The sequence below is a fragment of the Salminus brasiliensis genome, chromosome 5 (assembly GCF_030463535.1).
Source record: "Salminus brasiliensis chromosome 5, fSalBra1.hap2, whole genome shotgun sequence".
Taxonomy (NCBI): Eukaryota; Metazoa; Chordata; class Actinopteri; order Characiformes; family Bryconidae; genus Salminus; species Salminus brasiliensis.
The window spans coordinates 9,030,626-9,057,861 of NC_132882.1; the positions used below are offsets into that span (position 1 = coordinate 9,030,626).

At 39.8% G+C, this 27,236-nt stretch overlaps 1 protein-coding gene across 1 annotated transcript; it reads left to right on the forward strand.

The window, feature by feature from the left end:
- Nucleotides 1–2: 2 nt before the first annotated feature.
- dipk1c (divergent protein kinase domain 1C) lies at nucleotides 3–27,124 on the forward strand. Its single transcript, XM_072678703.1, has 4 exons — nucleotides 3–913; nucleotides 19,429–20,151; nucleotides 22,164–22,328; nucleotides 24,839–27,124. Exons 1-4 carry the CDS (start codon nucleotides 701–703, stop codon nucleotides 25,100–25,102), a joined length of 1,365 nt encoding a protein of 454 aa, XP_072534804.1. The 5' UTR covers nucleotides 3–700; the 3' UTR covers nucleotides 25,103–27,124.
- Nucleotides 27,125–27,236: the final 112 nt, after the last annotated feature.

The window sequence follows — 27,236 nt, forward strand, 5'->3', positions numbered from 1 at the left end:
GAGTGACAGAGAGAGAGAGAAAGAAGGGGGAGAGAGGGAAAGAGAGAGAGGAGAAATAAGGAGAGAGAGAGACAGAATGGTAAGAGAGAAAGGGGAGGGTCCTTAAGAAAAAGAGAGAGGGAGGGGAAAGGGGAGAGAGACAGAGAGAGAGAGAAGGAAAGAAAGAAGGGAAACAGAGAAAGAGAGAGAGAGAGAGAAAGAGAGAGAGAGAAAGAGAGAGAGAGAAAGGGAAGTAAGAGAGAAAAAGAAGAGGAGAGAGAGTGAGAGGAGGGAGGCAGGAAGGTAGAGAAGAGTGAGAGAGCAATCAAGGGTAGAGGCAGTTAGAGAGAGAGAGAGAGAGAGAGAGAGAGAGGGGGGAGAGAGAGGGGGAGAGAGTGAGAAGACTGAAAAAGAGAGAGAGAATAAGCTTTTCATTGTCAGAGGACTAAACTCCGGAGTGTCCGGGCCAGGCATCAGGCATGGGGGCGTCCCGAGGGCAGAAGACGAGCAGGGGATACCCTGCTGACCTACACAGCCTACTGGGGGTGCCCAACTGCCCCCAGCACTCAGCCAAGACTACCACGGATGTCCAGAGAAGGACCAGTGACTACTAACAAAGCTTTCTTTCAGCTCCTGGACTGTTCTTACACACACACACATACAGGCACACACACACAGGGACTGAACTGGGCACGGGAACGTCTAGTCCGGTCAGTGTGTGATGTTGCGGACAGTATGGAGCGTCCCGGGACTGGGCCGGGGGGGCACCGTGCTCAGGTGGCTGCGCGGCAGAGTGTGTCGCCGGAGCGTGCTGATCTTCGTCCTGCTGTGGCTGGTCTCCTGGCTGTCCCTCAGTGGCCTGCTGTTCGTCCACAGGAGCATGTTCTCAGACCTCTGCACAGACGACAAGAGCAGGAGGATCCTCCAGAGAGTGGTAGGGTTCAGTTATTGTTCATAGGTGACCTGCACTGCTGACAGTCACAAAGCTACTTAATATCGTTACATTACAAAGAGCAGAGCAACACACCGCAAAGTTGGTGAGGCGCAGGGTGGTGGATCTAATGCATGTATTTAGAAACAAGCAACCAATAAGAATGTATTAGTCAAGATTGACCAGATCTGGGCTGTTTTTCACAGACGTGGTAAAAAATGCAGATGTAAACAAAGATGTAAACAAACTGTACAGTAATGTTCAGAGGTTTTCGGCAGCTAAGCACCTTATTTAATTCCATTCATCTCAGCAATGAGAGTTTTTCCTGTAGAAGCTCCAGATCTCATCAGAACAGATACAGGTGAACATAAATCCAGTAAAAAAGAGAAACAAGAGCTTCTCATTCTGAAGAAAGAAAGTAGTGAGATCTTGTCGGTGAGCTAGTCTGAAGAACAGAGCTCGGTTCCTCCAGGTTTCTCCTGGACGCCCCCCAAGTCCAGCCAGCACAGCGTGGAGGATGTGTTCAACTCCATCAGCAGCAGCAGCAGCAGCTCACCTGATTTACCATCATTAAGCCCTGATTTACCACCAAACCAGGTGTTGATCCGAGAAGAAACTCTAAATAATACTAGACTCCATGAGAGAGGAGAACTTTGGAGATGTTCCAATGATGAACACAATGATGGAGAACCTCCACCACTTTCTGTAGGAGTGTTATTATTAGTGTTTGTTCTAATATCAGTGATTTACTGAGGACAGAAACACTTACAGCCCAGATCAGCAGCTTTTCAGTCTAATTTTCACAGGTAACAAACCTCTGCACAGTACTGTACGTGCTCAGTCGGTGGTGATACACATGTGCCCTCCTGCTTTTGTGGTCATATGTTGTCACATGAAAAATCTAACTTTACATTAAAAACGTAGATTTCTTTTTTTTTTTTTTTTGACAAACTTTGTTTTACATTTTTTACAGACATTTTTCACAGGATCTGGAAATATCCATAAATGTCCATACATTTTACAGGCTGAGAAGCAGTACATGAGAAAGCAAAGTGCATACATCAAAGCAGGGTATAAAACTGAGCAGGTGATATTTGAGCCAAAAAGGATACTAATAATAGACGGTCAAAAATAAAAGTGCGTCAAAGGGCTCTTTGAGTGATGCCATAGAAGAGCCGCTTTTCGTTCCACAAAGAACCGTGTTTGTTACAGAGATATGAACCTTTAAACTGGTAAATAACCTTTATATCAAGTGCAGGATTCTTCACACAGATCAATATAATATAAAAAATACAGAAATACACAAACTGGAATTTGACATCCCAAATGTTTTAATGACTTGTCACCTTTTCAGCCTCTTAAAATGGATTATAAATGAAAACCAAACTGTCCAGACTCAGATATCCGCACTGCTAGTTTTTGTGGTCATATGTGGTCACATTTGCAGAATACCGATGTTATTGAGTTTCAGAAAGCATTCAGAAATTGAGAGTGGAGCAGAAGGTTAGCAAAAGGACATTTTATTTTACAGCAAAATATTTTCTTTCCACATTTAAAACTGCTTTTAAAGACTTTTTAAAGACTTTTACGGAGTGGGAAACAGTACTGCTGCGCAAACTTCAAAGCAGGGTGTAAAACTGGGCAGGTAATTTATGAGCCAAACTACAAAATGTGTGTCTCAGCAGACCAATTTAAACTCGCTGAAAGCATTTAATTATAATAAATGCACGTTATCGCTGTCACACAAAAACCTGGCATCTACATAATGGTAACTTTACAGGAGGAGGAAATTCCTTCTTAAATTTCAATGGGAGTCAATGTAGACTTTATTCCAAGTCATTTTGGGGGATTTCCATTGGTCTATTTATCATGAAATTCTGACACGATGTGCAGAAAACTGCAAGATTTCAATTATGTCCAAAAAATGAAAAATGGAAACAAGGTTTTTGCAGGACATAATCGATACACTGTATAAGACATGTGCCACACCATAAACGGTCATAAAATCTGGTTTCTATTCACCGCAAAGACAGCAAGAGTGTAGAGTTTACATTACTGCGTTACCCAGGCAAGAGTGACATGCAAAGATAGCAAAGCTTTAAGTTGCCAGATGTAACTTAAACGCATGTGTTTAGGGATGAGTAACCTTAGTAAACTTCAATTTGTGGTTTCCCAGACATGACTAACCTATCTGGACTATTTCTTTCCTGACATCCCACATCTCCCTATTTACAACTGAAAATGTTGTCGCTGTTGGATAAAAACCTTGTACCTACATTTTTACAGATTTTCACATTTTGACATAATTTGAATATGGCAGCAGTTCTTTACATTGTGGCCAAATTTCAGGATGGATGGACCAATAGAAATGCTCCAAAATGTCTTGGAATTAAATATTTCGATTAGCGAAAGTTTTTCCTTCTCCTGTAAAGCCGTCATTTTGGAGATACAAGGCTAGTGAGACTAAGCTGCAGTAAACCTACTTAAAATCTCTCCTAATGAAATGTACATACAAACACTTTATGAACTCTGAAGCAGTCCAAAATCCATACAAATAAAATGGGACGCAAAACAGTGAAGGACAAAATAGAGCTGAAATTTCTGAGCCAAAATAAAAACTAGCAGACATCACTGTCCATAAGTGTCTCGGCAGACTTGTTCAGAAGTGTTGGAAACAGTTAAAATATAATAGACAATTAAGACTTGCAGTAATTTACAACCTGCAGTACTGGTCAGTGTCAAGTGAGTGATGGACTGGGATTTCTGCTCACTGCTCCGACCGTGAGCGTTACTTCATATGACTGCATTACTGAGAGAGTTACACACATGAATTGCAAAGGTTGCAACAATATGAAGCATTTAAAACAGCACCAAACAGCACAGGCAATTTATGAGCCAAAATGATGACTTGCAGTTATTGTGGTCTGTAAGGGTCTGGTCGGCCTGCCAGACCTCATCAAAAGTGCCGACAACGGCAAGCAAATGAATACATGCATTTCAACCTTTTCAGACATTATTTACTGCTAGAGTTAATGTGAGATACCAGTTCAGTGACATTCCTTTAACATCTGTGGTTGTGTTTTTGAGATGTTAACAAAGTCACTGAGAGGGTTTATTGAGAAATTGTGATTTTCTACAGTGGTGGTGGTAAGAACCAGGGCTTGTGGTGTCTCAAACAGAAATACAGTCATTTTACTTTCCGTCTAACATGACCAGTGAATCTACACGTCTTCTGAGTTTTTATATGTGATGTTGATTGTAAAAATAGTGGTACATCCTAGGGACTATTTTGCCTTAGAATATCCTGAATGTACCCCTCTGCCATTAGTTTATTTAAAATATATATTTTAGGACAAAAACATAATTTAAATTAAATGAAAGAATTTTTCAGACAATTTTAAGGAATGTCTTTCACAGCCAGTTCATACAATAACTTGAATATACAAAAGCCTTGGATATTTAGTTGCCATCACCACTACTGCTAACTATGACTCTGTAAACTATGCAAATTTCTCTAAAACAGAGCATTTCACACCAAACCACTTTGAGACTTTGTATACATTTGAATCTTTTATTTATGTAGGATTTTAAACAATTTGATAGAGTTGCTCTTTAAAAGTATCAGAAAAGAGTATCAGAGTAACTACTATCACTATGATTTATCACTAGCATTTATAAATATCCATAGAAACTAAAGTTTGCCAGGCTGTGTTTTTTGTTGTTTCTGGGCTCCTTTAAGTGTAAATGAAAGGCTAAAACGCAAATAAGATGTGAGCAGCAACAATGACACAGTCCAGGACCTGAACCGACAGAACAAGATGGAAAATACACCCAATAAGTCGTCAAGTCAGATTTATTTGTATAGCTTTTTACAACTGTTGTTGTCACAAAGCAGCTTTATATAATTAGTAATTAATAAAAGACAGAGACAAAAAGAAGAAATAACGTAAGACATGAAGGATCAAAGACCCCCAGTGAGCCCCAACGCCGACAGTGGCAAGGAAAACCTCCCTCAGAGCTGGAGGAAGAAACCTTGGGAGGAACCAAGACTCACAAGGGGGACCCGACCCATCCTCCTCTGATCAGAACTATTTAAACCTTATTAATGAAAATTTCCAAACCAGATACAACAGATAGTTAATAGTGGTGATATTAATAGTGGCAGATAGTTATGAGTCCATTTAGGTTTTAACATGTAAGAGACCAATAAGAAAATGAAGAACTGTGAACTGCTGAAATGAGCATCTGAAAATCCAGTGAAACTATACCAGATATCAGTGGTACATACGGAGAGTATAAACGATCGGTTGCACTGTCCCGACAGTGAACTCAGCTGTACGTCCTGGCTGTTTATGCATTTCTACTCAATGTGGTTGATATTTATTTAAATCTGAAGTTCACAGTCAGTGTGCGGTCACTCTGACACGTCTGGAGGTTCTGATAAATTGTCAGATGAACAATAAACACTGTATTGCATAGGCTTAATCTGTCAGCCTGTGATTCATGAGCAACAGTAGCAACAAGCCTGCAGTAAAGGATTATGCAGTGTTCTTCACCAGGAATCCTAAAGCTTTCTTTGAACTGCCAAATTGGTCAGTGTCAAGTGAGTGATGAAGTGGCATTTCTGCTGGCCGCAGAAGCGAGCCTCCTAATCCTCTCTGAAAGAGCCACGACACGGACCGCAAAGGGGCACAGGAGCTGGGATTAAATTTCTACTGAGAAAAGTAGTATTTAAAAACACACTGTGAGGTTCAGAATATCAATGTTTTTAAGGCCCTTTGAAGTTTGCACACATTGAAAATTATCAGAAGCAGCTTAACTGCATCTAAACTGTATCTAAATAATAATACTTTGACAAATTTTTGCTTTTATTATTTTAGTATTTTAAAATGACAATACTGCGACATTTACTTTATCTGTATATGCAGCAAATACTCTAAACCACACTGCAGACAACCTTTTGGATCAGGGATGTCAAACCGAGTTTGTTCCAGATCAGAGCGTGTTCCTCCTCATTAAACACCTGAATCGATTCATCAACTAATTCTCAAGGCCTTTGTGAGATGAATTCAAAAACAGAAAATGCTTAATCAGCAAAGCTGTGGCCCAGAAGGACCCCAGTTTGACAGATTATTCATATATTTCAGAGGCATTCATCTCGTTGCTGTCCAATGAAAAACATGTATCTCCATTTTTGTCTGTTTTTAGCTTTCTCCATTGTTTGAACCCTGTAGCTGATCTGTACACTTTTTAAATCATTCTGGATGAATGGACCAATAGAAATGCTGTAAATTACCAGGAGTTAACTCTTATTTTACATTCACTTCCGTTCAAAGTTAAGGTCATCATAAGTCACCATTTTGGAGATACATGCATACATGGAAATACATTCATTGGACAGCAACGATCTACACTGATAAATCTTATGTTACTACATATCTTGAGATGTTATTGTCAAGTCTAAAATACAAGGCATTTTGGATATAACGCAAAACATTTAACCTTGTTTACTAAATTTAGTTCAAAGAAATCATTGAAGTCTCAGCATTGTCAGGACATTCCTGTGTGTAAACCTATACGCAGTTTCATTTATGTGAGTAATGTTTAGTTTCTAAATCTTTAATTGTGTTTAATTTTATTCTGTTCTTTTGGTTCAGGACCTGATTCGCTTTGTGATTGGCCCACTCTTCTGAGAGTTGAAATGAAAGACAAGAAAGGAATCTAACAAAGCTCAGTTCATATACTGCTAGATGTTCCGCACCTTGTACTAGGTAGTTCCACTGCAGTTCTATAGTTTAGTTAGTCAGTCTATCTATAATTTATGCCCATAAACTTCAGTTCTCCAGTCTCACTATATAATGTACATATGAGTTCCATATATGTTATTTAATACTTAAGTATTTTCATTAGTGGTACAGAACACTAACAAATAAGGAATTTTGCAGCACTTTCAACTGAGCCTCTCAACTGCTGCATATGTATCCTAACAATGACGATAGCTATAACATATTTCCCTGTAATTATAAACAAACAGATATAAAAATTAAACACACTTATACACTTAATAACAATAACATTTTGAATTATTACGAATTACTTCAAATATTATTTGACATTAAACTCAGGAGAGCTAGCCACCCTGAAGTACAGCCTCCATCTAGGGGGGTTAGCTGTAACACAGTGCTAATATTACAGCAAAATGCAAATGTTGAGACACATTAGCCAAAATTTCTGTTAGTGCTAATAGTTAAGTGAGATGAACATTGACTGATCTTCAGTTGAATTATTAATGAATTTATACTGGGATTACAATTAATACACTGGGAAGTTGAATTCCATGAATGAATATGTGACATTAGGGACATATACAAATTACACACTGTATAAAGTTTTATACATTACAATCTGTGAGTGTGAAGAACCTTTAAATTAGTAAAGAGTCTTACCAATAAAAAGGTTCTTCACACATATATGTCTTACAGAAATGGTTCTTTATGGAAGGAACCCGTTGTGGCACCTTTACGTTGAACAGTGTATAAAGTGTATAAAGCATTTCCAGCCAACAATTTTCCGTTCTTTTACTAAGTAGCAGAAAAGGTGTTGTTATCCAGGCTACTCAAGCATGTATTACTTATGTGGGAGATTAGGTTGCAAAACACTGCACTATTCCTTTAAGGTCACTTAAAGGAAAGGTCCAATAACTGAAAAGTAAGCCAGTAGTTTAAGGGGTTAAGCACTATCCTGCTGCATTCCAGGCTATAAAGTGATCCAGCATCAACGTATCAGGTTTACCATAACTATCCAAACAAACAAGTCCAATCTAAACCTGCTGCAGGGCTTAATCTTTGCTATTCTTCACCTCCTGCGTGTACATAATAAAATCTGAGAGTTGGTTAGGACAGGACCTCAACACTGAGGTAAGAGATTTCCAGACAAACACACATTCTCTCCTGAGTGTTTTGAAAACCGCATCATTTAGACAGCGCTGTTCCACATCCAGTTCACCCCAGGGCAAAGTCTTACTGAAGCTCAATAGCAGCATGGCAAAGGAATTGTGCACCATGCCAAAAATCATCTGATTAATGGCTGGGTGGAGGAATTTAGTCAGAGGTATTTATCATTCTGGAGGTGAGCTAAAAGGTAGCTGTAAGACACTGGACTGATTTAGGAGTTGCAGCAGTGCCTTCAAATCACTGAGTGTTTTTGGTTAGAATAAATATTTTGACATTGGTGAACAGTGTTTCTGCAGAAAAACAACAGTAATTGTTGATGTCTGGGGACGGGTTTAATTCTAATGTATATGAAATCCAAAAACATGACTAAAAAGATTCAGCTAATACAGTCAGAATGTGTATTTACCACATGCAGTGCTGACCTACAAATTCAGTGTAACCTTACATTGCTTATTGCTTATAATAACCCCATTGGCTTATTGTTCGGTTTGTATTCAGTAACTACTATGATATATTTATTACATTTACAGAAACATGGTTCATCAAGAAATCATTGGGTGCTTCCCAACAGATAAAAGCGTCAAAGTTGAGTATACTCAAACATCCACGATGCATACTGGTCGGATTATGAGTGTGTTTATGATGGACACCGTTATCCCACAATGCAAACAAAATGGAAAGGGAGGAGCTACTCCCATCTAAAAACATTAGAAGAAATTGTGAATAATGATGCCAGAGCAGCAGTGACAGTGCCTGGAGAATTTGCAGTGACGTATTTTGGCATAGCAACTTTTCCTAACTTCCTGTTAGTACAAAAGGAGTTAGTACATTTGAGATATTTTATGTACTAACCTGCCAAACCCGTGCTATTAAGATTAGTATATAGTCTATACTAATCATATTAGTGTGTAGTACTCACTCATACTATGGTGCTAACAGCTAAAATGAACAATGCAAACCTCAGAAACCATTTAAAATCTTCTACGATGTTCCACGTTGTACAGTGTAAGCAGGGGATAGTGGGGCACAAATTAACATGGGATAAAAGGTAACATGGATTTTAATTTGACTAATGCGATTCATTATGCTGATCACCCTTCTAGTGAAACATAAAAAAACTCAAGAGAGCTAACTAATATGAAACATCCATTGCAAAACTAGATTTTATTATTTTTTTAACACTTTTAGTGAACAAAGGAAAAAAGCACCATGCAAAAGTACATTTTTACCATGGTTCCAGACCTTAATTAGCATGTTAGGCTATAGCTAGCTGACAATCATCATTAGAAAAGGCCATGGTGATGCAAATGTCAAAGCTTTATAAACAAACTGACTCCTCAAAGCTTGTCCCAACCATCAGCATCCATGGGCTCATTTACGCTGCTGTTTAGCACTCTGAACATAAAGTGAAAATGTAAAAACCAAGAAAACCTTCAGAGAGAACTGCTTGCAGAATTGCAAGAAAAGCCACACAAAGCCAAACTTTCCACACAAAAATGCAGCATATTCATAGTCCAGTGTACTGGCGTAGTTAAATAAAGCCGCATGGCCGCAAATGAGCAAAAGTTTGTATGGAAAAAAACTGAGTTTAGAATTTCATGAAAAGAACACCTCTCCAACTGTTCAGCAGAGGGGTGGATCAGTCATGCTTTGGGTTTGTGCTGCAGCCAGTGGCACACTGTCTGTGAATAGGCTACAGGTGAAAATGAGGATGGAAGGCTGATTGATTTGCCATGATTCTCACAGCCGGGACACTGTTTTTATCATTTTACCCAACTGTTTAGTGGCTGTTTAGTGACTGTACAATTAACTCCACCTTTGGGGTAAGTTTTAACATTACCATGTCACTTTCAGCTGATTTGTTCATATTCGGATGGTGCTGGAAAAAAAGTTAACATTTTCATTTATAGTAGAGATGTACATGTTGTGTAAAAATATTATTAATCTTGCTCAAATATGTTTGCAAAGCTTTGAATCTAATTCTAGCCAACTCAAGAGCAGCTGTGGATTTTAATGTGACAGAATCAACACACCCAAACAACTGTTGTTGAATTCTTTATCTAAAAAAACATCCTGGCAGGTTGGGAAGACCACACACTGCGCTCAGAGAACAAGGGAAATGAGCAACATGCTATGAGACACACAGTAAAGGCATTGTCAAAATATTGCCATGGTTCAGTGAGTTGAAATTAGGCATATCTTGCTGGAGGCCCTGCTGAGAACCACTGGTGGAAGACAGAATACAACCATTGCTTGTTTCAGCATGAAACAGCACATATGTGAGCTTTTTTGTCCGATGTAACAAGGACATCATTCTCACGGCAGATTCCGAGTTTTAGCGATTTATGGGTTTAAATTTAAAGAATGTAAAGAATTACAAACCGGCATTATTTACCTATAGGATAGAACTGCACTGTTTATTTCTTTTAGTGTACTGTTCCACTGTGGCTAATACACTTATCAGCCATAACATTAACACCAACTGCCTAATATTGAGTAGGCCCCCATTATGCCACCACAACAGATCTGACCTACCAAGGCATGGACTTCACCACAATAGGTGTACTGTTGTCTCTAGCACCAAAAAAGTCCTTTAAGTCCTTTGAGTTGTGATGTGGGGTCTCCATGAGCAACAGTGAGCCTTAGGTGCCTGTAGCCCTGTCCCATTTTACTAATGGACAACTTTTGTTAGGTAAAAAAATCCCAAAAAGACCTGCCTGGTGTTTTGGAGATGCTCTGACCCAGTCGTCTAGCCATAACAGTTTGGTCACTTTGGGTCAAAGTGACTTAGATCCTTATGGTTGCTCATTACCACACCATAAAAACTGACTGTTCACTTGCTACCGAATATAAAGATCCCTCCCCTTGACAGATGCCCCTGTAGACAAAGATAATCAATGTTTTCACTTCACCTGTCAGTGGTGTTAATGATGATGATATGATGATTATGGACAGGTATAAATATACAGTACAGCATTCATAATTCATCAACGGTAGCAAACTGACATTCCAATTAGTCTCAGTTAATGAAAGTAAAATGTACAATAAACACCTCACATGATCTTTCAGTTTTAAAGAGCCGTGTGTAAATATATCAGAGATGACTCATCTCAGGTTGAGCACTTTTCAATGACTGCTTAACCACATGAGTCCTCTTTTAATCAGCAGCAGCACCTGTCACCTGAGCTACAAGTCGATTCTTGGTGAGCATTAATGAAACTGCCGCCAGCGCCTAACTGTGCCATTAATGCCTTTCAGCCGCAGGGCCTGAGCGCGTTCCCTATTTATCCGCTAATGAGGAGATAAAGCACAGATGGTCATGCCCGCAGTAAAAAAGATAAGAGCGCATGAATTGGATCAAGTCGTGAATGAGGCCGCCCGTTAAAAGCAACTTTATGGTTCGTGCATAATTCATTTGCCCGCATGTTTTGATATTCTGAGCTGAAGAAAGGCTTTTATTAGATTGTTTTAATACTCTGATTATCGTTAGACAAATACAATGTTTTATGATGCTCATCAAACATTAGCGGTTGATGCCTGAGGTGCAACCTGACATAATTGGTGTAATTTTCATGATGCGTTATTTAGCTGCTGAGCTGAGGAGCCCATTGTACACAACATGCTTTATCCATGAAGCAACAGTGACATGCTAAAGGCTGTTAACACTGAACTCTGTGGTCCGGATTGGTGGACATGCTATTATAAAACTCTTGCTCCATGAGACTCATTCACAAATAAGGGTTCTTTACAGTATGGCCCACTGAAAGGTTCTTGAAGACTCTTTGAAAGGTTCTTTCTATGGCATCGCTCTAGGGAACCTCTTGAAAGCCTGTTTATAATAGGCGTAATCTTATGGCTAAATTAAAGAAACAAGTCATGCTATTGTACATGGCACACTGCCTTATTGCTGTACAATATGATCAACAGTCTGAGCTTCGCTCATAAAACAGGCCACCCACAATCACATACCGTAGCTGATTTTCTGTTGCCATATGGATAAATGCACTTATTGTTCAATTCAAAATGAATCAAGCGCAGCCATTTGGGTGGCTGTGGGATAAATGCACTTCCTGTTAAATTCTAAATACGTCATGTAAACAATAAAGTCTCATTTATCAGTCAAATATTCATTTTCACCCCCTGCAGTATTCCCAGTAGAAGCTTTCACTGGCTTTCAGAGCATTTCAGGACAACCCTGCTCTTCCGTCCACTTGGCAAGTGGATCTTTGCAACTATGCAATTCAGCAACTGTATGGCCATTCAAAGTATATATAGAGAGAGTGTGGATTGATAAAGAGAGAATAGAGCTCTTCGATGTGTGTATGTTTCAGTGTTTAAGTGCTTGAGTGCTGCTCGTCTGTCTGCTGGAGTGAGACTGTCTGGCTCTGGCTGGCGTTTTCAAACATTCGTGGCATGCCGAGGCTGAGAGGCTCTTGCTGTGTCGGACTGGGCAGCGATGTGGTCTGCGGGTTAGACTCAGAGATAGAATGGCATTCTGTGGAATCCATGATTTAACCATGACCTGACAAGCTGGACTCCTACACTAGGAAAGTGTAATTACTATAGTCTAGTTTAAAGTCAATACATGATTAGCATGGCTAATGTAGTTACCAGGACAATATCTAGTCTTATGTTTGGTACTTATTTCCAGTTTCTGTGGTATTTCCAAACCAGAAAGCAATGACTGTGTGTTTCGTTGTTAAAGCAGAGCATGAAGAAAAAAATCAAATATTTTCTTTAAGCAAAACTTTTGAAGGCCAAAGACCGCCTTGTTTTTTTGGAGCATTTGGACTGTTTGGTTCTTTAGAGGAATATTTAGTTCCTCAGAGGAAGGATATCACTAGGCCAAAGAAACGATATTCTGTGATTGTGACTGATGTATATTACATTATCACATTTGTGAAAAGGCAGTTTATTTTAGTGCTCAACTCTGGCTAAGCATTTCTCTGTGACCTCAGCACAACCAAATAGTCTTCAAATCTCTGTGTGCTACTCCTGCTTGGCTGTATAAAAGCTGTTTGGCATATCATCCTTTGAACAGTCAAAATCTTTAGCCTTTGGACTTTAACTTGGCTCCGAAATCCCTGCAATTACTTCAATCCCCCAAAATACCCCGCCAGACCTCATGTGGCGACCACCAGGACCAGCTAATATTTACTTACTTGTCTGTACAGCAATATAAACACCTATAACTGACAGTATGACAGCCAGATTGTAATTATAGTCATGATCTTTTGCCGGATGCATTGCTGTTCAGTGGCGTCATAAATTTTACTGGAAAACCACGATCCCATGAGTTCCCTCACTGGTCTTTAAGTAAACATCAGAATATGTTTTTACATATTACGCTCACAAATATTAACGCAAAGACACGGAAATAGCCGGACCACGTCCAAGCCCTTGGTGGGAAAGTTTACATGCAATAACAGAAGCTAAAAACAGCTGCTGTCCAATATGATGCAAGGCCAAGAAATCTAGGGAATTCGAACGGATGTGTGGTACTTGGCAGACCTCCAGACAAAAAAAAAGAATGGACCATGCCAGATGTCTACAAACTAGTGACCACAGAGAGCACGACACATCTTACACAAACACAATGTGGGCGGTGGAGAAGGAACACTCATTCTCTCAGTTTTAAAAGCCTGGTGGATAACATGCATTTTAGGTTCGAAGACTGGCTCCATTGATCTCACATATTCTTAAGCTTTGTCAGAAGGTAGTGCCCACCAACCAGTCTTGAATATAATTCAGAGCTTAGGCCGACCTGGCTTGTGGAAACATGCAAGTCATTCTGAACCTCTGCTGAAGAGGTGCAGTAGAGTAGAGTGCAGAAGCCATTGATAATGCGACAGAATGAAATCAAGCCCAAAATAGGAATTAATAATAATACTAATAATAAGTTAAATGTATTCATTTATAATAATATTTTAATTTTAATAAATTAAAATGCTTTACAAGAGCACAAAATTCAACAAACAGTTTTCAGCTGGCATCAATTGTGATACAAAAAGTCTCCCAGCTCACGGCTCACAATCCAGCAACTGTCCCGACTAGCCAGACCTAGCCAGACTAGCTGAAAATCCCGGCCCCTAGCTTAATCAAACTCCTCATATGGCGGCCTAGCCAAGCGCTGCTTGTGTCTTGGTAGGAACGTCCCAGCTATCGGCCCAGTCAAACTCCCCGGCTTATGTCTAAGTCAAACTCTGTTGCCTTGGCAGGATGGTCCAAGTTAATGGTCCAGTCAAAGTCCCCAGCAAAACCCGCTACTTCGCAAGAAAGTCCCAGTTCATGGCCCAGTTGAACTTCTCAGCTCACGGCATAGCCAAGCGCTGCTGCCTTATCGAGAAAGTCCTGGGTCACTACCCAGTTAAACTCCATGGCTCATGTTCTAGCCAAACTCCACTGCCTTGATGAGAAAGTCTAGGTCATGGGCCAGCTGAACTTTCCAGCTCATGGTCCAGCCAACCTGCTGCTTTGGCATGAAAGTCCCAACTCATGGCCCAGTCAAACCTTGCTGCCTCTGCGAGAAAGTCAAGGCTCATGGCCCAGCTGGACTGTCCATCTAATGGTCCAGCCAAATTGCTGCTTTGGTGAGAAAGTCCCATCTTTTGGCCCACTCAACTCCAGCTGAACTGCACTACCTCAGCGAAAAGTCCCAGCTCGCACTCAGTCAAACTAAACTGGCCTGGCAAGAAGTGTCCCGGGAGATCAAAAGTGGAAAACACACACACACACACACACAGACACACAACAACAACGAAATGGAACAAAAAAAACAGGCGGCGAAGTGACAGTAAAACGAAGCGTCCCTGTAATGGAAACGTGCACTCCATTAGCTACTCAATGTGAATGTGGCTATAGTGGATTCCTGTAATGTACTTAGAAGTAGAGGTAAAAGTATTAGCATTAGAAAAGCACTCCAATCTAACTGAGTAAATGGTGCTAGTACTTGAGTAAATATTACAAACTACTATCACCTGTAAAGGGATTATATACCATTCCCAAAACAAGAGAATACGGAGATACTGGAAAAAACACATCCTCGCTCCACATCTAAGCTCCAGCTTGTCACCCCCCCAAGCCCCCTTCTCAAGCTATAGTTGTACCTGCAGCATTTGAAGACTCCAAAAAGCAAAATACGTTTTATCTGTCAAGAGATAACAAAGGTAGGGAGGTTAAGAAAGGAAGAGACACCCAATAAACCATGCTGATGGATGATGATAAGGAAAACATCGCTATCTCTAACGTGCTAATGTCAACGCAGTCAGGACCATTAGCTGCCCAGCTCAAGCCTTGGCTGACTCGAGATGACAGCTGTTTACTTTGGAATGTGGCAGTGGAGGATTTGCAGCTAATCTCTGTGAAACACTAATCACGCTTTGCCTCTCCAGTCCAAACGAGAGATGTATGAGTGCAGAGTCAGCTGGCGATTAGCTCATGTTTTTTTCGTGAGCGGAGGAGGACAGGGATGAGAAGTGGTGTAGACAAAGGGAGAAGTGTGTTAAATTGCTTTTACACTCAGCATAATGAATCGCTGTCCGACTGCTTGAGAGATTAAAGAGCCATGTTTTTACGTGCGCTTGTAAAGTATGCATGGACTCTATAGCTCACCAGAAGCACTTGTTCAATAAGTGTACGATGAGAAGGAATGCAGGCTACATCAATAAATAAGGGCCTGGGTTGGAAGTGCTTGAAGTGGAAGACGTCATAAACAGTGCAGATTCCCCACCGAGCACGAGGCCATCGAGACACTGCAGACAAAGAAATAAATGCTTTGTGGAGAGGATGTGGTGAACTGCAGTCAACCATTTCAATGCAAAAGCCTTCTGGATTCAGAAGACTTTATTGGGGGAGTTGAATCTAAAGGAGCAATTAACACTGCAGTGAAGTGGTAAAGTTCCCACAAGGATAACTTTCATTGAGGATCATTGTTTACTTTTCCTGAATACACGAGTCCTCTTCCAGGACCGATTCTGGACTCGTTTGAGGGAGTGTGCCCATTATCACTAGTTTGCCTTCACACAAAAAAAAAATTAACATTTCAGTATTCCAGATCTAGAATTGATGGGTACAGATCTAGACGTGATGGTGGAGGAAACAGCAGTAAAAAAAATAAAATGTAATTAAAATTTAATACATTTAATAAATTCAAATAAATGTAATAAATTTAATAAATTCACTAATTCAGAATTTCCCCACTGTGGGACTAATAAAGGATTATCTTATCTTATCTTATCTTATGTTGAAATAAATTCACTATTTTCCTTATGTTGAAACTAACAGCACAATCTGTGTGGTTTTGCTCCCCTTACAAGTACAGAGCATAACTCACTTTTACACCACTGCTGTAAATACAAAGCACACTTGAGGCTCCACCTGTTGGTAAAAGTGCATTTTATAAGCTGAGAGATACAGAAGCGGCATCTGAAGGTAAATAAGCATGTGGACTGAGGCGGTAGAGTAATACTATAGAATTTTACACTAGTATGACGCGGGATACGCAGCGACACAGTTCTGGTGAGAGAACTGCAGTAAAGTCCAGCAAAGTTACATAGTGCTGTAGCAGCGTTCTTGCCCAAAGTAGCAATGACAGAGAGGCCATTCTCCCCATTATAGTCAGTGTAACATCAAAATATTGAGATGGTATTTAAAGGTAAAAATGGGCTATTCTAAGGTTAGGAAAATGCTTAAGTAGAAAATGTTGATAATTCAAATCTTAAATTTGTTTCTAAGAATAAAGCAAAGAGTCAAAAGCACATCTAAGTAGAATGTCGTCCTTAATCCAGCCCTTGGTCTTTTTCATGTGAGAGAAATGGCACATTTCTGCCAGTATGGGTCTTGGTCTACACACCATAATGAAACTGTGAAGCTGATGCTGTGAGAATTGCCTTGTAAATGGATAAAGTGCAGGCATTTATCCAGCACTGGCTGTGGACTGAGCTTCTGTGACATGACATATAGTGGTACATTATATACATTTCGAGTGCAATGTATAATGGTGCAATGTATAGTGGTACAGTCCACAGCCAGTGCTGGATAAATGCCTGCACTTTATCCATTTACAAGGCAATTCTCACAGCATCAGCTTCACAGTTTCATTATGGTGTGTAGACCAAGACCCATACTGGCAGAAATGTGCCTTTTCTCTCACATGCATTGGTCCACATTTGCAGTATGTGTATGCATGTACTACATCTAATAAATGTAATAAATGTACTTTTCTATTAAGTCACTTTAAGGGTAGATAAACCCTTTAGTCGCATGTGGGACCATTTTTTTTACAGTTAGTTTCAGAGTAGATGTCCAAACGTGTCCAGACACTCTTTCCGATTAGTGAATTTGGCTTCTTTAAGATGCACCTATTGTTGACACAGTGTTCAGACTATAATCTCCATAGAAAAGCACTACCAATTAAAAGCAAGACATGAACCTAAGGTCATTCTTCCCAATGCAAAGCATCAACTAGAGGCTCATTAGGCTCCTCCAAACATTGGGCTGTGGAACTGTGCTCTCTGGCTGTAGAATCATTCTGGTCCACCGACCACCTTTGGGATGAGTTGGAGTAGTGTTTCTGATCCAGAACTAATCATCCAACCTGACCTCACTGCGCTGGGTGCAATTAACCCCAGTGCAATGTGTCCAACATCTGGATTAAATCCTTCTCTGGAAAAAAGCTGAAGCTGTTACTTCCCCCTGATTTCTAAAGAATGTTAGATTAGAAAGCGTCTACAAACTTTTGGACCCACAGTGTATATGAAATGCTAACACCTAAATGAGAACGAACAGGAAGAAGCATAAAGCTCTTCTTCTGGCGTGTACTGTAAAATGTGAAGTGTCAGGGTTTGTTTACAGGGTGGAGAGCTTGCTATCACAGAGAATAGCTAAAAAGGCCATTTCTTCAGATGTTGTGTTCTGTAAGCTCTCACTGTCCCTGTTTCCATGACAACACCTTCACCTTGACTTGTGTTAGTTAAAAAGCGTGTCCCAGGAAATAGTGACAGTGTGGTTCGATACAAAGAAAAGCAATCATGCATGTGATTAGTCATGAAGAGAAGGTCGTAGATTAGTCTGTGTGACAGAACAGCCCTGATAATGTGATACAGCTCTTTCTGAAGAATGAATTGAAGCTGTGAGACTCGTTGGAAGCTAAATACAGCTCAGTAGTTCTTTTCATGAGTCTTCTGAATCCAGCTGTCAACCCTTAGCTTTAAGGATCAATCAACTTCAACTGCTTTGGCTCACAACCATATAACTACGATTTTTTTTTCTTTTCTTTTTTTTTTACAGTAGTTACTAAATAAGCCTTACTGGTTAGAGGGTGATCAGTCTTGAGAATTATAACTGAACAGTAAATCTATGCCAGTAATGCATGTTTCAATTGTAGTTAATACTCATTCTCATTGTTTTTAGAACCTCTGATAGGCTTGCAACTTCGGTCTTCATTGGTTATTGATATACTTCTGTTTGGGTTGCTATGGCCTTGGACCCAGACACCTGTTAAAACCACTATATATATGTTCAATAATAATGCATTTACCCTTTACAGAGACAAACTATAAATAATACAGGTATAATAATGATAATAATATAAATAATAATAATAATAATAAGACAGTAGTTCAGTGCATTTATTAAATATAAAATATATTTCATGTATGGTTATTTTTCCCATACACTGTATGGACAACAGTATTGGGCCACAGCTCTGAATCACTGAATTCAGGTGTTCCATGTAGTCCCATTGCCACAGGTGTATAAAATGAAGCACCTATGCAATACCATGCAGTCTGCCTTTCCACACATTAGTAAAACAATGGGAGGTTCTAAAGAGTTCACTGAACTCCAGTGTGGTTCTGTATGTAATAGCAGACACTGCTGCAGCAACTAGCTGATGAAATGTCCCTCCTAGATCTTCCTCCATCAGCTGTGAGTGGTATTATTATTGAACAGTGGAAGTGTTTAGAAACCACAGAGAGCAGCTCAGCCACCGAGTGTCAGACCATGTAAAGTTACAGAGCGGGGTCAGGGCAGATTCTCAGATGCTCTGCTTACTCAATAACAGAAGAGCTCTAAACCTGCTGCTGTTGAAGCTTAGAGTAAAGGGGGACGACTCAATATGAATGCCTATGGGTTTATAAAGGCATGTCAAAAAGCTCCTATAGGTGTAATGTGTCCCAATACTTCTGTCCATTAGGAGAGAAATGTCACACATTAAATTCTGTATTAATGAGCCAAAGTTATATCATCTAAAACCATTATGTTGCTTAGCAGCTATTGCCTACTGTTAAGAGAACTACATTGCTTAGTGAAAGAAGTATTATTATAATAATATTAGCATATTATGAAGGACAAATTATCAGCGGTACATCATCATATCATTTTACAAACCCCTAACTGCGTTGTATAATACCAATCAACACCCCTTAAGTGTGATATAATCACTGTAACACACAGCCGCTGTTGCTTTCATGGCCTATTGCTTTTATTACTCATGATCAGGCTTCCTAAGAATGTTGACTCTGTCGGTTTACCAGCGAACGTAACGTATCGTTCTCTGTGTTGCAGTGCGAGGAATACCAGCAAGGTGTCCTAACAGGTGACCTGTGTGAGGACCTCTGCGTGGGGGGCCATGTGGAATACAAACGTTGTCTCTACTATGAGAACGGCAAGAAGGTCATGGCAGCCAGTTGGCGAGGCATGCCAGTGGTTCTCAAGTCAAAGCTGGAGAACTTCTCCTCCTATGAAGCTTTGGCTCTGTTGGAATATCAAGATGGGGCATTAGGTACGGGGGGAGAGGAGGAGCTTTCGCCCCTGGACGTGGTGTTCTACGCCACTCTGGAGATTAAGAACTCACTGGGCCTGGAGGCGGAGACTAACCTGACCCTGCCGCGGTTCTGGAGCCAGCGGCTGAAGGAGAGGGAGCAGCCGTACACTCGGGCTGAGCTGGCCTCGCTCTGGGCTCTGCTGCAGCAGGAGGAATACACCTTCCTCCGTGTCATGCAGGACCTGACAGACCATGTTGCCAAGGTGCTGGGCTCCTGCGGGCATTTTTATGCAGTAGAATACCTGGCGGCCGGTCATGCCTGGGACCAGAATATCTTCTCAATGGACGAACTTTCTCAAAGCCCGCAGGATGGGCCAGAAAGGACACTTATGGAGGTGGACATGGTGCCCAGAGTGGCCCTGAGTTTCTTGGACATGGTTGGGCACTTTGAGAATGACTTTTCTCATCACTTACACCTTTGCGACATCAAGCCTGAAAACTTCGCCATCAGGAAGGACTTGACGGTGGGTACTCTGTCAGTCTGTGCACATGCAGTAGAATATGTCTTTGGATATTATTGTCTAACGAGGGGCTTGGCGAGTGAAGCCGTCATTAAGCTGTGCCTAAGGCTAATGTGCTGCCTGGTGAGCTGCTTCTTCTCCGCCAAACAATAAAATCCTTATAAAATTAAGATAATGTCAAAGATTTTAGAATCCCCCGCGGCCTCGGCCGCAGTCACACTGAATTAATCTGCAAAATCACTCCATTTATTTATTGCAAAATACCACAAAGCCTTTATTTACCACACATACTTTAAAGTGGAAGCAGAGTCATGCTATATTTGTGGCTTTGCAGACTACTCTATTCATTTAAAATACCACAAAATCATTACATTCATTTAAGATGAACACATAGTAGCTTTGCACAGCCAGAAAGCCGTTATAACTTTTATAACTATTAACCATGGCTGACAAACGTGATCAATCTGTCTTTTAAATAGGAAGCAGGATTTTAGGACTAAAAGTTTATTGTCAGGTTAAAATGAGGTTAAATTAAGGTTGTTAATAGCTGAGGTGTCGCATTAGCTGAGGCTTCAACTGAAACAGCGAGGTTCTGGAGTTCAGTTAGAAAGGAATAAATACAAAAATAGAAATCAACAATAAGTTATATATATATATATATACATATATTATTATATTTATGATTAAATATATATCATGATTAATATAAATAAATTAAGTATATATTTATTTATTTATATTAATCATGATTAATCTCAGAGGTTAAGCAAAGTTAATTGCTTTAAATCACATTTTTTAATCTGTGTAAAAGTTATAGAAAATATTTTAGAGATTAGTTATAGAGAGTATTTTTTAATGAAATGTTTCAATTAAAATGGTGAAAACATTTTATGCTAAATGTACTACTGTTTTCATAACCGTTAAATCATGTGAATAAAATCGCCACTGTTCATCTACACAATGACCTGTAACTCAGAGATACCTAGTGATGTCCAACAATCACCCATAACCCGAGCTAGTTTTGCCCTCTCTGTTTCATATAGCTTGTGAATCCTAGCTCGTGAATCAATAGTTGACCCATGTGATATTTGTGTGTGTATATATATATATATATATATATCTCACTGCCATTTGTATTTGTATAGACTTTTAAAGTAGCAATGACTCCTGAAACCCTTGTATACACATATTGTCACCCATGAAAACCTCATTTTAGTTGCAGAAACTTGAGTGTGTCAAACTGCTGGGCACAGTGGCGGTACACAAGGTGTGCAGTATTGTATTTTCCTTTCACCGCGCTGCACATTACAACGGTTGCCTGGGTTAGTCATAACATCACTCACTGCAGGATTAACGGGATCAGGTTTGTCAGTGGTGTGTGTTATTTATACAGGAACATGTGTTGTCATGACTGGAGGTCTTCAGATGGGCATGTTTAAACAGAGCATGTGGTAGTACGGACAGATCCAAGCACTACATTTCGTTCAAAATAACTGAAATCAGCACACGTGAATCCTTAAAAACAGGTTTCCACAAATACACAAAGTGTTCAACTGTGTCTATAAAAATGACAATTTATAAGTTGATTATCTGGACAGTAAGTGTTTATTTACTCTAAAATTAGAATAAATATGAATAACATTCCTACAAAAGGTTGTGGTTTTACATCACTGTGTTCATTAAAACATCTCCAAAGCATCTCCTCGTCTAGTCGAATCTAGTATTATTTAGAATGATCGTCCAACACCTGCTTTGGTAAATCAGAGATTAATGATCATAGCTCTTGAAACTCTTGTTCCTTTTTAGTGGATGTATTATGTTTACCTGCATCTGTTCTAATGAGATCCAGAGTTTTTACAAGCAAAAATCCTCAAACAGATTTAAACAAGGTGTCTAAAACAGACACAGTGCTGTATTTTAAAGCATTTTCATATTGGGTTGAATTGCAAAAGGTAAAAACTTTGCTGTCCCTCTAAAACCTAAACCTGTTTTCTGCTTTGCTTTGCTTCGGGCAGGTGGCGGCTATAGATGTGGACATGGCTTTCTTTGAGCCCAAAATGCAGGACATTCTTGAGCAGAACTGCACGAATGACAATGACTGCAATTTCTTCGACTGCATCTCCAAATGCGACACGAAAAAAAACAAGTGTGGATCAAAACGCAAAAACAGCAACCTTCAGGTATGTGGAACACACCTCTGAGCAAACCATTTATATAATAATAACAATTATTATTATAAATAATGATATCATAAATAATATAATAACAAAGTTATGTATATTTTTTATTCTAAGAAATGCTGCTTACACCAAACATTCTACTAAATCAGTAAAGATAAAAGTAAGGTCAGTTATAATAAGCGCTGGACTCTGAATTAAAACTGTGGGGATTTTTTCCTGCTAATGTGTAATATTTACATATTAATGTTTTATGAGATAAACAACATAACAGGCAGTTACAGAAAAAAGGGCATTGTAATGGTCAAGAAGAGACGGTCGACCTTCAGCTTTATCGAGAACAACGTGCGGAATGTTAATGGCTTGTGATAGCACAGCAAAGAATAGGAGCCCACCATCATTACCGGTTCGGAACGTAATGGAGGTTAAAAAGGCTTGGTGACAAAAGAAAGCCTACGTGAGAGGGAAGAGGACCAGCGCTCAACAGTTCTAACCTGATATGAAAGCAGCACGGTCACGTTATCAGAGATGTTACTGAGACATGTCACAAAGGTTTTAGCACTGGCGCTCTAAACCCTGAATGTGAATGAAAACAGACATAATACAGAGATAGAACTGTACTTGTGATTTGGTCTAATTTAATAATTTAATGATTTTATAAATTATATAATAATATAATATTAAAATGATGAATATTATTTATTCTAATAAATGCTGTTTACTCTAAATATTCTACAGTTTCACAATATAGAAAACTAAGCAAAGTCAGTTATAATAAGTGCTGTTTGTTTTTTTGTTTTTTTGCATTTCCATATTAATGTTTTATGATATAAACACAGTAACAGGCATTTACAGAAAAAAGGGCACTGTAAAATACTCCAGTATTTTTCCACCTATTTATTTATGGGCTGTTTCTGTAGCCTGTTTGTTATTGATCACCATAGACAATAATTACTGACTTCTATTGAAGGCTCTAAACCTCTAAAAGTGGCATTCACTGCAATAGGTGCCCTTTGAGAAGATAGCAAAGGGACAATCATACAACTCCATAAGAACCATTTAACCCCCTCATATTCATTTAAAATGTTACTGGGTGGAATCTGACAGGGTTGAAGGTTTGTATTACAATGGCTAATCCCTTTTTATGCTAGCAAACACTGGTGTTTTCACATCAGATATTTCTGTACATGTCCAAATACTTTTATGTAAATGTAAAGAAAAGATGGAAAACACTCTTACCACTGTTTGAACCATAAAGTTCAAAAAAGACCTCAAAACATTATAACAACATATTTTGTAAAAAAATGTTCAAACATTAACAACTGAATATTTGCAATTGTACTTTTATGATGGCAAACAATTAGGACATGTCAAAATGTTTTCTTTTTACTTTATTAATGTATATATTTTTTTAGCAGCATTAAATGCTAAATACAGGTTAAACCATTACATACTGTGAGTCAGTATCATTGTAGTGATTTTCCTAACTGATTATATTAACCATGTGTTAGGGACTCAAAGGTCACCAAATCCTGAGGATTGCCCACAATAGGCAGTTGCTAATTTTCCCCCCCATAAACATTTACGCAGAGCCCGTATTTCATAACATAACATAACATAACATAACATAACATAACATAACCACTTGTTTAATCAAGTTATGGAAATCTTCATCTAAATATGTTTATATATGTATCTTTCTTTTCCAGACGGAAAAATTTGTCATAATTCGTTACCAGCATAGCGGTGTGGGTGGAGTTTTCGCAGGCTCCTGTCTGATTGCACACAAACACTAGAAAACATTAGGGAAAACAAAACTAATCAGAATGGTTTCGTTTGTTTTGCTGTGTTTCACTAATGTTTGTGGGTTGGATAAAACAACTTCGCATTTGTATTCTGCAGTCGCATATTTCCGACGTTTATTCAACAGCCCGATGGCTTCTATTATGTGTTTTTCCAGTCAAAGGGTCTTCTGTTCTGTTCTAAAATGCATTGAAAATAATGCCCATGATGTCACTATGATAAAGATATCGCAGACAAAGATAGGCCTAGAACATCCCATCTCGGCCTGATTTTAGCATTATCACTTCATCGCTTTCATCTTTTAACGACATGTCTCAAAATCAACACCTGCTGTCAGTGCCAGCCCCCTTTAAGGAGGCAGGCCAACAGACGAGCTGGCAGGATGAAACCAAGTCCATCTCCAGGCCACAGGTGGCCAAGACAGAGCCCATCTCTCCATCCCTGATCACTTATCATGACTCCAGATGACCTCTGCCTTCCTATTGTCTTGCCTGCCATTCAGGACAATAGGGGCTTTGTGTTATCGAGGCTGCTGGGTCACGAAGATGTCCCCTTCAAACAACATGTAATAAGAATATGGCCGATGATGGCAGCCCTGATCGTGAAATGAGACCAGGAGGTCACGCTCATAATGGCCTTGGCCTTTGGGGTCGCTGACTTGTCACCTCTTCGTCAGCTCACTTCCTCTTACACTCTTCCTATCTACACAGGTGATCTGTGAAAAGATCTTCCGCTCCTGGTTCTCTCCCACGCTGCTGGGGGACAAAGCGGAGCGCCCCCTGCAGGTGGAGCTCCAGCAGGCCGTACAGGATTGCGTGGAGACGCAGGGAGGGGAGGAGGTAGACCGTGCCCGGACCATAAGGCTGAAGCTTCAGGGCCTTCTCAGACAGCTCATCCAAGAGGAGCTTGCCAATCAGCAGAGCCAAAAGCAAGCCCGGGAAACACACCACGTCCATACAGCTCTGAACTTTTGAGCTGACGCTGGTCATGCTATCTCTGGTGTTGACTTGGGACGAGCAGGATAGAAAGATGTGTCAATGTGCTTGTTTTTCATTTTTACTGTAGAAAGTATTCAGCTTTGTTGGCCGGTACTGCTGCTGGGCATCCTGGGCATTCTACACACATCCATCAAACCGAGATGGTGGGTATCTTCCTTGGGGAAGGTTTAGTTTACTTACATTATAAGCTAATTTTACACAGCTGACATTTTGGCTAACTTGCAAGAAGAGATCTCAGCAGGTGAGATATTTTATACTGTTGTGTACCCGGCTGTACATTTTACCTGAAGAAACCACTTTTCACCATTTTCATGGAAGTCAAGAAAGTAAATAAGGATAATTGAATGAATCCTTTGATGATAGGTGGTAGATCCAAGTTAGTTCACTTTAACTCCAAACCAGGGCTGCCAAGTCCAGTTCTGATGATCTACTGGCCTGGAGAGATAAGTTTTAGTTCCAACACACGTCTCTAATATCCAGAGGCTGCTCAAGACCTTGATTCACTAGATCAGGTGTGTTGGATTAGGGTTGTAACTAAACTCTTCAGGGCAGCAGATGTCCAGGACTGGAACTTGGGAACCTCTGCCCTAAACAGACATAACATATTAGATCAGTACTGTTGCCTCTATTGTACTACACAGGAACCTGTACAGGGGTTTAGCTAGTTATCCTAAACCAGCTAACACTGATTAACTGGAACATGATTGGACAACAGCAAGAGAACACATCAATCGTTCATTTTAAACAATGACTGTAGAAAACATGGAAGCTGTGGTCCCATTCTTTTCCGTTCTATAGAAATTAAGCCAAAACTGTCCGCCATGTTGTTACATTTGCAACCAGAGTCTGCGCAGTAGGGAACAGAGGTGTAGCCAGACTCACCTACTCACAGACCAAGTGTGTCTCAGACCGCCTTCACTGAGCTTACTGTGCAGAAGCAGAGCGAATTTTCCCCCTGGATTCCTAATTTGTCCAGTAAGTGGAAGCTCATGTAAGATTCTGCAGATGGTCACTTCAAGCAAAAGCTGTCAATCATGTCATTCCAAGTGCAACCCCGTCTTCTTACAATAGAGAATAAGGGGTTAAAAACTGATTTCTGGGGGAAAGTAAAAAATGGGCCAATATTAGCACAGGGACAACTACCTTGGAACTTGGAGACACTGGAGATGGAAAGACAGTTTGGTGGAGGAAAATGAGATGAAAAATGGGCTTTGGGTTTTGTAATTAAAACATATGGGGATGGGCGAAGCATATGGGAATGGGGTTGCTTCACTTTTGAAAGAACACTGCTCAATCCATATTTTCTAGTCGTTTAACAATTAATCATGTCTAGCTAGCTAGTTTGCTAACGGAATATGTTTTTCACTTTAAAAAGGATACCCAACATATATTATCTGATTATTTTCACCACCCATTTCCAGTGAAGGTGTAAAGACGTAAAGGTCACTACTTTCCTCTTGGTGAGTTATGTTTTTGGTAAGATGTATAACCTGGTACACACCATTATGATATGCCACTGCTCAACTCCACCTTCTCTCCTCTCTAAGAAGCTCCTCTAGCTTTGCTTCATTTTCATTCAGGGAATTTTCTAAATGTTGACTGTGTAAAAGAAGCAAATTATCTGCTTTTCAGAACAGTGTATGCCACACTGCTACCTAGAGGTGAACAAATTGGAAACTTTAAATCTGAATTGAAGCACTTACCCTTCAAGCCTTCTGTGTTACCCATATGCAACTTACCCCAATGATCTCCAGTCCATAGTTAGTTTGAATTAAATCCTATGTAGCTGGCTTAACTTCACACGACAATAGCACTAAGTAAAAGTCTATTCAAGGAAATACTGGACTCTCTGATGTACTGTACATATTGGTTTTGTAAAGAAAGGTGTATATCTGTAAATTTAACAGGACGCATCAATAAACTAAGCCTTCATGATCATGTTTCTATGTGCTTTTGCACTGACATCCACCAGCTGCCTCTTGTCTGTCTTGTTTAATGGTTCCCCATCACCGATTTGTAGAAAGATGGACGGAAAGCGCAAAGATCAAACAGTTGTTTTCCCATCTTTTGAGAGAACGAAATGGAAAGGGTAGATTCCACCATCTTCGCC

Bases quoted from the DNA above. Each gene is read 5' to 3' on its own strand.
- dipk1c (XM_072678703.1), top strand. From the start codon at position 701: ATGTTGCGGACAGTATGGAGCGTCCCGGGACTGGGCCGGGGGGGCACC. The intron at 20,152-22,163 runs GTGGGTACTCTG...TGCTTCGGGCAG, and splicing joins CCATCAGGAAGGACTTGACG to GTGGCGGCTATAGATGTGGA. The intron at 22,329-24,838 runs GTATGTGGAACA...CTATCTACACAG, and splicing joins GCAAAAACAGCAACCTTCAG to GTGATCTGTGAAAAGATCTT.